Consider the following 18,628-nt stretch of genomic DNA (forward strand, 5'->3'; position numbering starts at 1 on the left):
CGGGCACATGAAAGGGATGCTACAAAAGTGGCATGCATCATGTTGGCCACCATGACAGCGGAACTCCAAAAGTCCTATGAGGACTTCTACCCTTTTGAAATGCACCAAGATCTGATGGAAAGATACCATCAAAGTGCACGACAAGAGAGGTATGAAATCATATGCTCTATCATAACAACCATGATGAAGGACGGGGAATCCGTCACGAGCCACATGCAGAAAATGCAAAGGTATGTGGATCGGTTGCTGAAGCTTAATGTGAACTTCCCTGAGGAGCTTGCAATAGATATCATTTTGCACTCCTTACCATCGTGCTATGATCAATTCCGCATGACATATCACATGAATAAGGAAGAGGTCACACTCAGCAAACTTCAGGGACTCCTCAAGACCGCAGAAACAGGTCTTAAGGGTAAGTCAGTTGTTAACACTCCTACTCCAAACTCCGCCCCGGTTTTGGCAATCAGGAAAGGTAGAGGGAAGAAGAGAAAGAGCTCTTCGAAGGGTACCAAGGCTAGGACCCTTGATGGCTCTTCTTCAAGTGGAACCAAGAAAGGTTTTGTCACTCCTCCTTCTGACCCTAAAGAGGCTGAATGCTTCTATTGCCATGAAAAGTCACATTGGAAGCGGAACTGCCCAAAGTACCAGCAAGATGTGAAGGATGGGAAAGTTAAACCCAACCATGCAGGTATTTACACTATCTTATCTAATAACTCACCCCATTCTAACTCTTGGGTCCTTGATACCGGTTGTGGTATTCATATCTGTTTTGATTTGCAGGGACTAAGAAGAAGTGAGAATGTGGAGCATGGAAGAATAAACTTAATCATGGGGAATAGGAAAGCTTTACCTGTCACCAAGATTGGAGTTTATACTTTATCGCTAAGTAGTGGGTTTATTTTAGATTTGAATAAATGTTGTTATTCGCCATAAATGGCAAGAAATATTATTTCCTTTCATGCATTGTATAAACAAGGTTTCACCTTTTCATTTGATAATGAAGTTGGTTCGATTAATGCTTTCTTTAATAATGTTCTTTATTTTAAAGCATTACCTTGTGATGGTGTGTATGAAACTGTATCTGTGGTTGATAACTTAGGAAATAATGTATTGTGTATTGATTCTGTTAATGATAATAACTTGGATAAAGCATCATTATGGCATTGTCGTCTTGGACATATAAGCAAGAAACGCATAGGCCAACTCCAAAAGGATGGAGTATTGGAGTCATTTGACCTAAAGTCAGATGATAGTTGCGAATCATGCTTACTTGGAAAAATGACAAAGTCACCCTTCACAGGCTCTTGTGAGAGGGGTGAAGGTTTGTTGGATCTTATACACACGGATGTGTGTGGGCCCTTCAAACATGCCACAAGGGATGCTAATCGTTATTATTTGACTTTTACTGATGATTACAGTAGATATGGATATGTCTACTTAATCAAGCATAAGTCAGAGACTTTTGAGAGGTTTAAAGAGTTTAAACAGGAAGTCGAGAATCAATTGGGCAGGAACATTAAGATGCTTCGATCCGATCGAGGTGGTGAGTATCTTAGTTCAGAGTTCCTCAACTATCTTAGGGAATGTGGGATTGTCTCACAATTGACACCTCCTAGGACACCGCAGTTGAATGGTGTAGCTGAGAGGTGTAATCGAACCTTGTTGGATATGGTTCGTTCCATGATGAGTCGAGCTTCGCTACCAATCTCATTTTGGGGGTATGCCTTACAGACTGCCGCCCATATCCTTAATCTAGTTCCCACAAAGAAAGTTGCCAAAACTCCTCATGAGATGTGGACTGGTAAAGTACCCAAACTAGACCACATTAAGATTTGGGGTTGCGAGGCTTTTGTGAGACACGAGACTCATGATAAGCTCGAACCTCGAAGTGAGAGGTGTATTTTCATAGGCTACCCACAAAAATCCTTTGGTTACCTCTTCTACAGACCTAGTGAGAATGTGGTCTTTGTAGCTAGGAGGGCTTTCTTTCGAGAGAGAGAGAGTTCATAAGCCAAGGAGACAGTGGGAGGCAAGTTGACCTTGAAGAAATTCAAGAGTCAAGTGGTGAAGGAACTTCAAACCCTAGCACTCAACTTGAGGAGGAAACTTCTGTTGAGCCAATTGACAAGTCTGTACCTCTGAGGCGTTCCACAAGAGTTAGGAATGCACCTGAGCATTACTATGGATTCCATATTACTGCGGAAGGTGATACACTTATCAGTGATGAGACGCTGATAGGTCTGGATGAACCTAACAGTTACGCAGAAGCCATGGCAGGCCCTGAGTCAGCCAAGTGGAAAGAGGCAATGGACAGCGAGATACAGTCCATGTATGACAATCAAGTTTGGAACTTGGTTAAGAATGTACCAGGTCGTAAGACTGTAGGGTGCAAATGGATCTTCAAGAAGAAGACCGGCATGGATGGTAATGTACACACTTATAAGGCACGACTGGTTGCAAAGGGTTTCTCACAAACTCCGGGAGTTGATTATGATGAGACCTTTTCTCCAGTGGCCAATATTAAGTCTATTAGGGTTCTGTTAGCCATAGCTGCATTTCATGACTATGAAATATGGCAAATGGATGTCAAAACTGCTTTCCTTAATGGAAAGTTGGCTGAGGATGTTTACATGAGTCAGCCAGAGGGTTTTGTCAATACAGAGTACCCTAATAAAGTGTGTAAGCTTGAGAAATCCATTTATGGGTTAAAGCAAGCACCTCGCAGATGGAATCTTTGCTTTGATGAGAAAGTCAAGGAATTTGGCTTTTCTAGGAGTGAAGATGAATCTTGTGTATATGTCAAGGCTAGTGGGAGTATAGTTAGCTTTTTGGTATTGTATGTGGATGACATACTACTCATAGGAAATGACATCCCAACTCTGCAGGAAGTTAAGTCCTGGCTTGGGAAGTGTTTCTCTATGAAGGACCTAGGAGAAGCTGCCTATATTCTAGGGATAAGGATCTTGAGAGACCGGAGTAAAAGACTAATTGGACTTAGTCAGAGTACTTACTTGGATAAGGTGTTGAAGAGATTCGGCATGCAGGACTCCAAGAAAGGAGAGTTAGCAGAAATGCCAGATTGAGTAAGACACAAAGCCCTAGTACTGAGGCTGAGATAGCAGAAATGAGTCGAATACCTTATGCTTCGGCTGTAGGATCGATCATGTATGCTATGACGTGTACTCGACCTGATGTAACCTTTGCTTTGAGCATGGTTAACAGGTATCAGGGGAACCCTGGCAAGGCACACTGGACTGCGGTAAAGAATATCCTCAAGTACCTACGGAGGACTAAGGACTGGGTCCTTACCCTCGGTGGGAGTGAAGACTTGAGAGTTGTAGGGTATAGTGATGCTAGCTTTCAGACTGATAGGGATAATTTCCGCTCTCAGTCAGGCTGGGTCTTTACGTTAAACGGAGGAGCAATTTCTTGGAAGAGTTCCAAGCAAGAGACAGTGGCTGATTCAACTTGCGAATCAGAGTATATAGCAGCTAGCGAGGCAGCAAAGGAGGCGATATGGCTGAAGAACTTCATTGGAGACCTTGGAGTTGTACCAGCTATTAAAGAGCCAATGGAAATTTTCTGTGATAGTGAAAGTGCAGTTGCCTTAGCCAAGGAACCAAGGGATCACGGGAGATCCAGACACATCGACAGAAAATACCATTTCATTAGACATCGAATAGAAGAAGGACTCCTCGTGGCAAAGAGGGTATCATCGGATGAGAATCCAGCAGATCCCCTCACGAAGGGACTGACTCGGGTTAAGCATCTCCAGCATGCTCGGAGCATAGGGCTGAAGGATAATATTAGATTTAGTAGTTAGATAACCTTGAAATTTGTAAAGTGTAATTGACATTAGATGATGAATAAAAGGTGTTTTATTTATGAGTAAAGTGTTGCTATCTCTTGTCGATCGTTTACTATATTTCTTTTGCATGTTTTGACTTCCAGAATAATTATGTTTGGTATATCATATTATTCGAACCTCCACAGTCGGTCATATGTCGGAAGTAGGTATGAATCAAGACTGTCATGATTGGTTGCAGAGGTCTAAGTTGTTGGACATGGCTACAACACTCATGAGTGCTCATAAGTTCTGAGCATTGGACTCAACCCACGCTCACTGGAATCACTTCATGGAATTTATCTCGAGTGATCGTGAGACGGTAATATCATATAAGTCTTCAAACCTAGAGATATGATTTGTTACTTATGAGTTGGTTATGCATTGATTGTACGTTAACGCATTGGTAACTCGATGTTATAAAACGTGCTTTTGTGTATAATTCAATGAGTGGTAGAACAAACATATGAGTCGAAGTTTATCTGTTCCTTCTTGGATTAGAAGCTGATATTTGGGCCCCTTGATGATTTTGTTTTGACCTATGTACCGGGCCCGGTCAGAACTAAGTTGATGTGTTCAATTGAGTTCTATGTCAAACAAATCGGAAATCGGGAAACAAACTGCTGGACACAAAGTAAGACACTGTTCCATGTATTTGTCTGGCTGATATCTAGAACATAGGATTATATGATCACTTATCTTAAATGGCGTATCATCATCTTCTCAGTTCCGAGAGACCTTAAAAGAGCTACGATTGCCGATCGGTTCCTGAAGTATTGCAGTTATAGTTATTAGACTTATCCAAGTGGGAGACTGTTGGATAAGGTGTCTAAGTCCATAACTATTTCTGGTATGTACTTGACCCGACCCGGCATGGTCCATTTGGGTTGCATGGCACCATGCAATTGGATAAACTAAAATGAGAGAAATAACACTTATGGTTTATTAATATATTATAAGTTCTAATATATTAATAATATTATTTAATTAGTTTGATCAAGAATTAATTTAGAATTAATTAAGTGATCAAAAGATAACTAATTAAATATATGGGTAGATTATGTAAATCTTCCATATCTTATATAGTGGGCTAAGAGGCTCCATGGATTATCAAGTTGGGTTCCACCCATAGGATGCTCCATGGGAGTTACAAACCCATGGGTCATGGAAATGAAGAGTCATGACACATTAGGGTTTACATGGTGTAACCCTAGATGTGTCAACACTATATAAGAAACCCATTCTCCACCAAAATTGGCTACACATAAGAAACAAGAGGGCTAGAGCCGATTTTTGCAAGTGTAAGATTCTCTCAAAGTTTACTCCTTTGCATTTGGTGTTGTGTGAAGCATTTGAGGCATCACACTTGGGGTGCTAGGCTCACAAGGTTTCAAGGATCATAATCAACAACAAGGTAAGTTATTCTATCTTTCATTCAAGTTAAAAATGTTCCCCATGTATGCTAGATAGGAATATAACCTTGGAATTCAACTTTGCATGATTATTAGACAAACATAGATCCAAGGTTATTAGGGTTGCATGTACACTTAGGAAGTGTTAGAATGCTCAAAACCCATCAACTATAAGCAACTATCACATGACAATAACCCATATGTCATCCATAGGTCATACCATGAAACTATAAGCAACTACCACATGACCAATGACCAATATGTCATCCCTAGGGCATACCTTGACACTATAAGCAACTATACATGACCAATGACCCATATGTGATCTATGGGTCATAAGATGACACTATAAGCAGCTACCAAATGACAAGTGACCCATATGTCATCTATGGGACATACCATGACACTATAATAAACTACCACGTGAACAACGACCCATATGTCATCTATGTGTCATACCATGACAATATAAGCAACTACCACAAGACCAATCCTATATGTCATCCATGGGTCATACCATTACGCTATAAGAAACTACCACATGACCAATGACCCAAATATCATCCATCGATCATATCATGGCACTATTGGCAGCTACCACATGATCAATGACCTATATGTCTTCAATGGGTGTTAACATGACCCTTGACTTATACGTCATCAATGGGTATTATCATCTTTTATAAATTATCGTTGACTACTTTCATCTATATTCAATAAGAAACACAAATGCGCTTGCTGCAATATTTTTTTATATTTTTATATTAGTTATAGCTTTATAAAATGTAAATATTTCATAAAATTTATTATATTTTTTTAAACGTACATCTATTATATATATATATATATATATATATATATATATATATATATATATACCTCAACCCACCAGCCATCACATAAATATCAAACGGTAGGTAGCATATACAATAATCATACAGGCCTAGCCGATCATCAATCATAGCATTATACTATATACTAGGACACAGATCTAACAGATCACCACACATAACATCATATGATAAAACTGGATAAAATCCAAAAGGGCTGACCTTGGTGCCTTCGACCCGTAAGTACAGTGAGGAAAACTCACCTCTCAAGAAGTGCTGAACCCGCAAAATCCAACTCCAAAAACTCAACTCCGGACTCAACAACCTACAACCAACATATGGCCGTTCTATCAAAACCTCCAAATACCCAAAGTGTCCTCAAAGTCAAACTTGGTCAACCATGGTGAAAGTCAAAGTCAACAGTCAAGGTCAATAGTCAAGGTCAACAACCCATGTTGACCCAACTTGTCGAGTGCACATTCCAACTAGTTGAGTTCCTCCAGTACTTCAGAAAACGAGAAATCCCAAACCAACTCGTCGAGTTTCTACAGTATTAAGAGAAACGGGAAAAATCCGAGCCAACTTGCTGAGTCCACCGGGTGACTCGTCAAGTTCCTTCAGTTTCCCAGAAAAGTGGGAAAACCCCAAACCAACTCGTCTAATTATGAGAACAACTTGTCGAGTTCTCCTAGTCTTAAAGCATTCAGCCAATTCCCAAGCGGATCTAGTGCCACAAACCATAGATTTGGTCCCTTAGAACTAAAATACCACGTAAAGCTGCTAACTTTACGTCCATGCATGGCATCAAGAGGTTAAAACACTAAAATCAAGCTTATTATGGGAGTTGGAGCATGAAGGAGGGCCAAGACTTGATAAAATTGGCGACTTTAAGTTCATGGAGGCCATGATATGTCCATATTTGAAGTCATAGCTCCCACAATGAGTACCATCATCACTCCATAATTTTAGCTTTGGTTTAATGTTCCCATTATTCCCATTATTTGCCTATATGTAACATCCCACTTTCATCATAATTTTAAGGTCCATTGCTCGTATTTGTAACATCCCACTCTCATCATATTCTCCCGCCATCTCTGTATTTTCCTAAAAAATATTCATTTGGGTAAATTACACCAATCGTCCCTCGTACATATGTCAGAAAGCGTGTTTAGTCCAAATTTTCAAAAATTAACTCGACCGTCCCTCGTTTGCTTAAAACTTACACGCTTTGTCCCTCTGGACATAAAAATACCCTTTTGCTATTATTTATTTCTTTTTTGATATGGTTATTAATTATAAATTATTAATCTATTAAAAAATGTTTGATTAAATATAAACACCATCACCACTATTGATTAGATGTCAAATTTCTTCCTAGTTCTTTCTCAACTTCAGCTACCACCACTTATGACCACCGTCAACCACCACCTATCACCACCAGAAACCGCCACTTTTCACTCCTATTTCTCTCCCACCACCTATTTTGGGAGGTATGCCTTATGTCCGACCACCGTTGAACACATCCCACATTTTTCCTTCCCAAAAATCCTACGACCCCCTAAATTTAATAAACAAGAAGCTGAAATCAAATCTAACTAAACCCTAAACCTGAAAATCAAACTATAAACCTGTAAATAGAAACCCACGAGTTACAGTATAAGAAAGAGGATTCAAAAGCAAACGCATTAGTGGTCACCCCAAATCTCGCTGCTATCGAAGAACCTCAGATCAATGATGTTGACCACCAACAAACGTGAAGAATCAGACCTCCGACAACCACCCCTTCATCTTTCAGACTTTATTCCTTATGTTACTGATCCTCTGATCCTCCCCAAACAGGTGGTGGAGCTCGATCATAAACCCTAGGTGGCGGCAACGTCTCCATCTCTATGTAGAACCCATCGGAAACCAGCTCTCCCCCTCTACGATGCCATTGATCTGGACTTTACTCTTTTTTTTTTCAACAACATCTCCATCAATGGTTTGGATTCAAAGAAAGGTGATAGGTGCGACGGAGACGGAGAGGGGACTGCCAAGAGTCTTGGTCCATACGGAGAGGGGATCACCAAAGTCACTATGATGAGTCTATTTCATCTAAGCAAGACATCGAAAAAACAACAATTACAACAAAATCGAAAACCCCTAACCTTCTTCCGTTAAAGAAGCAGATCGAAGATTAGAATCCGAGAAGAGGCATCGATATGACATTTATATCCTCTTTTCGGGCTGAGGGAATTGGCTGGAGATGGTGATAGATGGAGAGAAAGGTTCGTTGAAGGTGGAGACGATGGTGGTGCCGACGATTTGGGTCTTTATTTTCCCTCTCATCGAATCTATGTGTTTATTTCCGATTAAAAGTGTGGGGAAAGTGAAGGGGCTTTATTTTTCTTTTAAAAAAAAATATAATAATAATAAGGGTAAAAACATTAAATTAATTATAAAATAAAAACACAAGGGCATTATCGTCATTTAAATTCTGAAACAGACTAAGTTCGTAAAAATATCGTCTTTGAGGGATGAAGCGTGCAAGTTGAAACCAAACGAGGGACGATACGAGTTAAATTTTGAAAATATGGACTAAACGTGCATTTTGACACATGCTGAGAGGAACCAATGATGTAATTTACCCTATTCATTTAAATTGGCCATTTAAATTTCTTGTGTTTTGATTAACCAAAAAATCAATATTATATTGCTCTTATTGGTTTGAAAAAGAGCATTTAGTTCTGTTTATGTATTTGGTTGTTATAGTATTTTAAAACCTATACATTATAATATCTAGCCCACTTGTGTTGGAAGAATTAGGCGCAAAATTAAAGTTCCATCCGTTTACTCTAGTTCAATCATGAATTATAGTATTTTAAAACCTATACATTATAATATCTAGCCCAGATGAATTAAAGGCGCAAAATTAAAGTTGCATCCCGTTGACTCAAGTTCAATCATGAATGAAATATATCCATTAAAATAATAATCAAACGAGGCAGCAGATTTTGAGCATAGAAAATTACAAATTCACTTTGTTTTGATTCTTATATCCATCCGCCCTTCAATCCTTGTTGTTGTCAAGATGAAGCCGTTCAAAGTTTTGCAATTACTGATCTTAACTTTGTTAACATCATCAATAGAAGCTCAGCTCGCCAAGCCACGTTGTGATACAGCCTGTGGGGATGTCCAGATTACATATCCATTCGGGATTGGACGAGAATGTTCTGCCAACGAATGGTACACAATTAACTGTAATTCCTCCACACCGTATCTATCTGCACTCAACAACGTAGAGGTATTCGTATTGGATATAAACTTGGCAACTGTCACTGTTAATATCTCAGTAATTAGTGTTGATTGCCAGAATCCAGTCCAGTATAGCCATCTTATTCTAAACACCAGCTATGGCAATAGCCCCTTCTTATTTTCCGCATCCAATAACATACTTATTGTTAATGGGTGTGGCAGTGCCGCCATCATGGAGAATGGCACTGTTGTTGGTGGTTGTTCCACAACTTGTGGAACAACCACTAACACTGGTACTGACACTGATACAAACAACTGCTTTGGCATTGGTTGTTGCCAAACTACAATTCCTCATGATCTCCACTCGTTTACCTTGAACCTAACAGGGATGGAAAAGCAAGATAGAGATGGAACCTGCAGTGGGTCTGCTTTCTTGGTGGCTGCAGATTATGCAGGAGAATTTTCCAGCCAATCTAACGACAATTTCGCTCCTATCTCACTTTCATGGAATGAAACATTCGATGAAAATTTAATAAGATGCAACGAGACATGTGGGGATGTCTCGATTCCTTACCCTTTTGGGATTGAAAGAAGTTGTTCAGAGAGTGATTGGTTCAATGTTGATTGCAACTCCTCGACACCTTACTTATCCGCGTTCAACAATTTAGAGGTTTTGGGTTTTAGTTTGGAAAATGAAACACTCACTGTTAATGTTCCAATGTTTTCTGATTGTGAAAATCTAGTCTATAATAACAGCCTTAACCTCAACGGAAGTCCCTTCCGATTTTCCGGATCTTACAACATACTTGTGGTTGAGGGGTGTGGTAGTGCTGCTATTATGTATAATGGGAGTGTTGTTAGTGGTTGTTCAACAACTTGTGGCAATGACATTGTTATTGAAAAAAACAACTGCTTTGGCATCGGTTGTTGCCAAACTATGATTCCTGATTATCTCCGGTCGTTTACCTTCGATCTAACAGGTTTGAAAAGGCAGACTGGAAATAAGAGCTGTGGGTCTGCCTTCGTGGTGGATATGAATTTATTCATTGAAGGAAGAATTTCACAACAATTTGTTCCAGTAACACTTGGGTGGTGGTTGGATCCTGGATTATTAATAGCAGCATGCGATTGGTGTCAACGTTATGGGGGGTTTTGTCAACATAATTACACCGAAGGTGGGGGCTGGAGCAGGAGGTGTATATATCGTGAAAGAAGGAATACAGAATCACATACTGGTGTTATTGAAGGTAAGTTATTCTCTAAACTTGCCATCCATATATACATTAATACATACCCTATGTTCTGCTGTTTAATTTTTATAATTTTTCTAAATTCGATTAGAGAAGCTGACTTATTTAAATTTATCACATCCTATTCGAAATTTTGATACTCATGTTTGTTGGTAAATTTTGTATGGAAAACTCGGCAAGTGAAATAGACTCTTAGTTAAACTCACAAGCTAGTGCTTGTGTTTTTGTCTTTTCTTAATACATACTTTTTCCACAAGGTATTTCATCTATTTGAATATTGATACTAGAAACAGCTGCAACTTGATGTAATTTCAGCCAAACTTTTATTCTTGTGTTCACACTATTTTTCTTGTAACAGCGACTTTTGTTTAGCAGCTTTCTTTGAATTTCATTTCAACCTCCTTTTTTATTTTTTATTTTTTATTTTTATTTTGTTGGGTTTGATTTCTCAAATATAAAAATCGAGAAACATGGTCCCCCTCTTGGACTGTTCACGCTATCGACTCGTTAAGAACGTGTGGTACGTATGAGTTCAGTTACACGAGATAGGAAAACAAATTTCAATCAAATATAAAATCCCCAAATATAAAAATCGTCTACAAGGGTTGGGGGCATCAAAACAATTTCTATTTAAAACTTTTTTTTATTCAAATTTAAATCATATTGCTATGTAAAAACAGAAATCTATCCATTGGAAGCGTTACTCCCTTGTCTTCCACTTGGGTCACCAATGACTCATTAACTACTTAACCAAAGTTAAGTCGCCTAAAAACTATAAAAATAATGCTTTCTACTTGGTATGCAACTGTATAAGTAGGTTCTTTTCTATTTTATTTATACCGTAGTTATGAGACCTGTGTAGTACAACAGTTTATTTAAAAAAAATATGAAGATCTAAAAATTTAGGAAGTTTGAATTGATAAGAAAAAAAAATATATTGAATTATTGAAATGTAATGTTTAATTTGTTATTTTTAACTTTTTTATTTCACTTTTAAATTTAAACAAATAATTTAAATAAATAAACAAATAAAATAATCGGATTCGTTTGGAAATTTAGAAATTAAAATGAAAGTTGTATTAATGAAATCGATATACAATTATTATTATATTATGAATATTATATAGAATTTAATAAAATAGAAAAAACAATAAAATGACAAGTGGAAAAAACATAAAATGAAAAAAACTTAGAAAATAATGTGTCATATGCAATGAGAACAACACATGTGCCAAAAAAATCTTTATTTATTAAGTTAGATATATGTTTCTTGACTTCTTTTTAAGTTTATTGAAAAAGAACTACCTTTCATAACTTGATATGTTAAGAGTTTTTAAGATTGTTTATTTCAAGTGTTTATTATATTATTTTGGTCTGACGATAATGAACATATTTATGTGTTTGGGTTGCGAAAACAGTGTTTATTCTAATGGGGTATTGGTAATCAGCACTTTTTGATAAATTGTTTTGTGTAAACCTATTAAAAACTCCTTATTAAGGGTAAAAATGAATTGCACTTTTACTTTTAATTTAAGAAAAGTAATGTAAAATATCATTTTTCTCACTTCACACGTGTAAACAAAATTTGTCAAGACTAAAAAGCTTATCAAATTATTACTATCTAATACCTCATAAACTAATAAAATAAATAATTCTAAAATTTTATTTTGTATACCGAATAGGCTAATCAATATTCTTACAGAAAAACATGAGTGTTTTAAATAAGAACACTCCCGCCCCCTCCCTTTTATGTTCAATAATTATTATATTTTTATGTTTACATTTTCATAAAATTTCTTTTCAATCTATTGTTAAAATTATGTATTTTTTTTGTTCAAAAGCCTAAGGGTATTCATAATAGTTAACTTCTTCCAAACTTATTTATTTTGACTTAATAAAAGTCTATACTTAAATATCTTCTTATAAGTTTTGTTTTTAATAATTAACATTCACACACACAAATATATATATATATATATATATATATATATATATATATATATATATATATATATATATATATATAATCCAGTATCTTTCTATTACTTAATAAAACATGACTATGATTTAGTTGCAATTCAATAGTTATGGATCAATAATTGTCTTGCTAAAGCCGACGATGTTTATGGCTGAGTTGTGTAATATTAATTGTTTGTATTATATTTTCCTCCTTTCAGGTGTTAGTATAAGCATGGGGTCACTTCTCCTAATGGTGATTGTTTATGTATTATACACAATAAATAGGAAAACTAAAGCCAAGATGAAGACTAAAAGGTACTTTAAGCGCAATGGTGGTATACTTCTTAAACAACAACAAGCAACTAATATTGGTTTAGTTGACAAAACCATACTTTTTACATCCAATGAATTATCAAAGGCCACTGATAATTTTAATGAGAATAGAATTCTTGGTCGAGGAGGTCAAGGTACAGTGTATAAAGGCATGTTATCCGATGGAAGGATCGTAGCAATCAAGAAATCAAAGGTGGTTGATGAAAGCCAACTAGAACAATTTATTAATGAAGTGGTCATTCTTTCACAAGTCAATCATCGAAATGTCGTTAAACTATTGGGATGTTGCCTAGAAACCGAGGTGCCACTACTTGTCTCCGAGTTCATCTCGAATGGTACCTTGTATGACTTTATCCAAGATGAAACTAACGAGTTCTCAATCTCTTTAAACATGAGATTACAGATCGCCACAGAGGTTGCAGGAGCACTTTCTTACTTACATTCATCAACCTCCACTCCAATATACCATAGAGACATTAAGACTACTAACATACTTTTGGATGAAAAGTATAGAGCAAAAGTTTCTGACTTTGGAACTTCACGGTTTGTGTCATTAGAACAGACTCACTTAACTACGTTAGTCAAAGGGACCTTTGGTTACTTGGATCCAGAGTACTTCCAATCAAGTCAATTTACTGAAAAAAGTGATGTATATAGTTTTGGAGTTGTTTTGCTTGAACTCTTGACAAGAGAAAAACCAATATCCTTGACTAAATTTGGGGAACATAGAAGTTTAGTTGCATACTTTATGGAAGCCGTGGAAGAAGGTCGTGTTTTATCTATTTTGGATGCAATGGTTGTTAAGGAGGGTTCAATGAGTGAGTTGTTAGCCATAGCTAATTTGGCATTGCGATGCTTGAATTTGAATGGGAAAAATAGGCCAACAATGAAAGAAGTTTCTATCGAGTTAGAAGGCATGAGATTATCACATGTGCCCTTTACGATTCAAACTAGTTTTGGACATGTAAAGAATAGTGAGGAATTGCCCCAAATATATAGCGGGTCAACATCATTCACATTCAATGACCTTTGTAGATGAATTTTGGTAAACCATAAGAATTTTTAATTATTTCTTAGTTTATTTCAATATCATCATTTGTTGATAAATAAGTTGTATGTCAAAGTGTTAGTTTATAGGAAACCCTTGTTTCCTCTTTCTCCCCTATGTTTATACATAAACATTTTAGTATATTTGAAAATTTGTTTGAATTGTTGAAGAAAACATCATGAGTGTAGCACCATTTTAGTTATAACCCTACAAACTTTAAACAAAATTACAATGGCCGACAAGCACCTGATACCCAATGGTGACGAACTTTTAGAGGAATCGTTAGGAGTAACTATGTTTTCCAAACTTTATTTGGGATTAGGGTAAAACCTATCAGATGTGGCAAAGAAACATTTAGAACACCTTCAGGTCAATCCCAAGTTGTGTTTTTGGGGCATGTTATTACTTTGGTAGGTGTACATGGGGATGATAGTTTGGTTTTTTTGTATATATTTTAGAATTCGTTTTCTTTTAGTTTTCGTATTTTTAATATTCTTTTTGCATTAGATCGTTAGATTTATTGTTTTGAATATTTTTACTCGTTTAAGCTATTTTTGTGTAGATTTGTACGAGAAAGATGGTATTTTGGAGAATCGTTAAAGCCACATCGAATACCTTGCAACCACGATTGAAGTCTCATAGCAAAGTCCGTGAGCGAAAAGAAAACCAAAACGATATAAATTAATTTTTGGATTTCAACAGCATTGCACAACTTTATTCAAGTGATTAGACGGAGAGGCAAACGTTGTCCGATTGAGCTGAAATTTTACGGACGTCTTCCCAACTCATTAGTCTTCGACCTCACAAAAAACGAGCGGATTTGAACAAGTTTTGATATGATTTTTGGCATCGTGAACATCAAAGCAGGAAGCTGCCAGCTTTAGCTTTGGCAGCCCAATACATAAAGCTTTTGGCAGCTCATTTTCTGATTTTAAATAGCCCAATATCAGAAGGCCAAGTGTATTTTCCAGGAGCCCTGAAGTAATTTAATTGGGTCTGTCTTGGGTGGAGTAGAAAAAATGGCAGCGTTAAAATAGAATGAGAAGTAAGAGGAGGGTGTGGCGTCTCTTTGGTGTAGGGATGTCAACGTGGGCAAACAGGGCGAGGATTGCATCCCCCGCCCCCACCCCCGGAATTTTCCAGTTCCCCCGTCCCCGCCCCCGAAATCTCTAGCTTCCCCACTTGGATTATAGATGGAGTTTTTAGAACAACAGAAGTGAGGATTTCAAGAAGCTGCGTCATCTTCGTTTCAAAAATTGTTATTGTTATTTTTTATTGTTAGTTTTTATATTTCAATGCTGGGTGAATTTATAGAACAATAGTTGATTAGGAGTAGTTTTGTATGTTTTTTATGGTATTCTATGAAAGCATTTTGTAGTAAAACATATATTTATGTTACGTTCATATGTTTTTAATCATGAGTTTAGAGATGTGAATGTTTAATCAGTTTGTTAATTTCTTGATTATGTAATAGATCTTCAAATTAACAAGCAACAAATGGTTCTTGTGTTGTTTTCAATTCACACAATCATAAAAATATTTTCTCTAAAATGGTAGTGAAAACTTTTTGATTCCTCTTGGATTTGGTGGCTTTTAAATCTTAATGCTAGTTAATTTTCATTAATTATATGCAAGGTTCTAAATAACGTAAGGCGTGACTTGGCGGCAAGGTAAAAGTTAAGCCATGACAAGCCTTGGCGAGCCATGACGTTTTTCAAGGCGTGACTATATTATATACATTAAAAGATATAAATCATATAATTATTGAATTTTATCAAATATATGAAGTTTTTAGAAGTGTTATATTAATATCTAATAGAAAGAAGTTAACAAAAACTCATTTATTTTAGGCCCGATAAAAAAAACAAAACAAAAAAAACAAAAAAACTCGCGCCTTGAAAAAAATTCGCGTCATAACGTGATAAGGCGCCACGCTTCAGAAACCCGCCTTGGACGTTTTCGTAACGGCTACACCACGCCTCGCGCCATGGTGCGCCTACGCGCTTTTTAGAACCATGATTATATGTTTCATGGAAATCATGACTTTAACTAAGAAAATATGTTATTAGTTTTTCTAACCATTGTATTAACTAAGAAAATGCTAGGTAATCTGAAGCTTCTTAGATTGTTATAGTCAAATTATGATCCATCAAACCCATCGCACCACAAAATTATGATGATTATTCAATTATTTGAACTTGCAATTCATCTCGATGTTGGAACGTTTTTTTATAGATTTTATATTTAATTATTTTTTTTATAAATTAGTTTCATCGCATTTAATATTTCAAGAACCCCCCCCCCACCCACCCCCTTTCCTTTTGTTTTTTTTTTATTTTATAAAAACTGAATGCATATATTTCATTTGAACCAATCCCTGTGGATTTGATCCCTATTACCGCTGCTATAATTCGTTTTTGTATGTTGTGGTATTTTAGGGTTTTTTATTTGTTGGTCTCGACAGCCACAAAATTCTTGGCGCCGTTATTGGGGATTTGTTATCTTTGATCGCTTTTTTTTCTATGCTTAAGTTTCTTTTTTTTTTCCTTTTTATTATTAGAGAATTTTATATAGAAACCTCCAAAAAAATTAATTTGTTTTTTAGATTTCCAAATTCTTGGCGACGATGACACCAGAGATGTGTTGTGTGATGGAAATCGATTTCAAAGCCGGAGAAGAAAAGCTTACCGGCGACGTTGGTGGAGGAAGCCGTTGGAGTGGCGGCCCTGGCGAAGGAAAGCAAGTGGCCGGAGGTGGGGTTCGACAGAAGAAAAATCATGTACCTTTGTTGCCTTGATCGAAGACGACAACGAGGAAGGAGCAGGCGGCGGCGGCGACGATCGAAGTGCGAGGGGAAGGAAGTGGTGATCTGCGTGGAGAGGAGGAAGGATAAGGAAGTGGATATGACTTCAAGAAAAATAGGAGGCGTGCGTATGAGAAAAAAGGAAGACACGTGTTTTATTAGGGGGCACGTAGGTCTTTCTTTCTTTTACAGATATGTGTATAAATCTGAATTTTTAAGAAGTAAATTTTCAATTAAGAGGTTTTTTATAAGAGGCTACCAAACATGGTATATCTGAATTTTTCAGAGGCAACCTTTTAATTTTTCAATTAAGAGGTAAACAAACAACCCCTAAGTCTTAATAGGCCAAACGTGCAAATCTTTTTGAAATAATAGAATTGTTTATATGAGTCTTCATTTGTCACATCTTCTTATAACACTCATAGGGTAGAGTACAAGCAATTTATGCAAATGAATCGACTTATTGCAAGCATGACATGATGCATGAGACAACATAACCCTAAAGTCTTAGAAACCGTCCCCCACGAGCGTATTACTTATTAAGCATACCGATTTTCCAAAGAAGGGAAAAATTACTAGAACCTTCTTATTTTGAGATCTTTTATGTCTAGCTATTACATTTCATGTCATCTTACTTCTTGGTATAGATACATTTTCTCATTTGATATCAATTTAGTTTTTACTTAGCTTTTGTGCTTAGTTTTGTTAGTTGTAGCTTGTATATAGTTGTGCTTTATATTTTTATTTGATGTTATATTTGTAAAGCTCCTTGGTAAACCAAAAAAATGAATCCTAAAAATTTTTGAAAAAAACAAAATTAAAAAATAAATTGAAAAAAAAAATACAAACGACAACTGCCCCTTTACTATTGTCGTATGTTTATGTGTTAGAGTCTATGTGATTATGTTAGTATTTTGTAAATTGAAAAAATCTAATTGTCGCGATTCTTATTTCCAAATTGTGGTTTATATGATTTATCTTAAATGGTGTTGTCTTGAATTGCTACCTAAAATGTTCACTCTTTTCTTTATTTGTTTTGTTATCCTAGTTTGTCCCATTATTATCTTCATCGGGGACAATATTATCATTGATATTTGTGTAATGATTTTATTGTCTTGTAATTAGTTAACTTTTTATAGATTAGGTTAGTTTTTTTTATTAATACTAGGATTATAGATGGAGTTTTTGGAGCAACAATAAGTGACGATTTTGATGCTATTCTATGAAAGTATTTTTTAGTAAAACATTTATCTATGTTTATATGTCTTTAATCATGAGTTTAGATATGTGAATGTTTAATTAGTTGGTTAATTTCTTGATTACGTAATAGATCTTCAAATTAACAAGAAACAAGTGCTTCTTATGTTGTTTTCACTTCACACAATCATATAAATATTTTCTCCAACAAGATAGTGGAAACTTTTTGACCCCTTTTGAATTTGGTGGCTTTTAAAATTTAATGTTAGTTAATTTCATTAATTACATATTTAATTGTGACTTTTTTTTTGAAATGTAAAATATACTAAACTACTCATAAATTATTTCACCTATGTCCACAGCGGGACTTGAACTCTCGACCTCAATGAGGGAGGGCACACCGGATACCGTTGGGCTAGAAGCCATTTCTTTTAATTAAAAAAATGTGTTATCAGTTTCTCTAACCCTTGTATTAACTAAGAAAATCCCAAGCTTGTCTAGATAATCCCAAGCTTCTTAGACTGCTATAGTCAAATTAGGATCCATCAAACTCATTACACCACAAAATTATGATGATTATTCAAATAGTTGAACTTATGATTCATCTCGACATTGGAACCTTTTTTTTATAGATTTTATATTTTGTTATTTTAGGTTTTTCATAAATTAGCTTTTTATCGTATTTTATATTTCAAGAAAAAACCCCTTTTCATTTTAT

The 18,628-nt window shown here is 36.0% G+C and overlaps 1 protein-coding gene across 2 annotated transcripts; it reads left to right on the forward strand.

Moving 5' to 3' along the window:
- The first annotated feature begins 8,992 nt into the window (after positions 1 to 8,992).
- Positions 8,993 to 15,237, forward strand: LOC145159807 (wall-associated receptor kinase-like 8). 2 transcript variants are annotated; one of them, XM_079078850.1, is made up of 3 exons: positions 8,994 to 9,311; positions 9,707 to 10,567; positions 12,748 to 15,237. In XM_079078850.1, the coding sequence occupies exons 1-3, from the start codon at positions 9,257 to 9,259 to the stop codon at positions 13,899 to 13,901; spliced, it is 2,070 nt and encodes a 689-aa protein (XP_078934976.1). In that variant the 5' UTR covers positions 8,994 to 9,256; the 3' UTR covers positions 13,902 to 15,237. The 2 variants fall into 2 exon arrangements, with proteins under 2 accessions (XP_078934975.1, XP_078934976.1); XM_079078849.1 differs by having other exon boundaries at positions 8,993 to 10,567.
- Positions 15,238 to 18,628: the final 3,391 nt, after the last annotated feature.

Source organism: Lactuca virosa, chromosome 2, assembly GCF_052849685.1.
Source record: "Lactuca virosa cultivar CGN04683 chromosome 2, Lactuca_virosa_CGN04683_v6, whole genome shotgun sequence".
NCBI classification, from domain to species: domain Eukaryota; kingdom Viridiplantae; phylum Streptophyta; class Magnoliopsida; order Asterales; family Asteraceae; genus Lactuca; species Lactuca virosa.

Bases quoted from the DNA above. Each gene is read 5' to 3' on its own strand.
- LOC145159807 (XM_079078849.1), top strand. From the start codon at position 9,157: ATGAAGCCGTTCAAAGTTTTGCAATTACTGATCTTAACTTTGTTAACA. The intron at 10,568-12,747 runs GTAAGTTATTCT...TCCTCCTTTCAG, and splicing joins ACATACTGGTGTTATTGAAG to GTGTTAGTATAAGCATGGGG.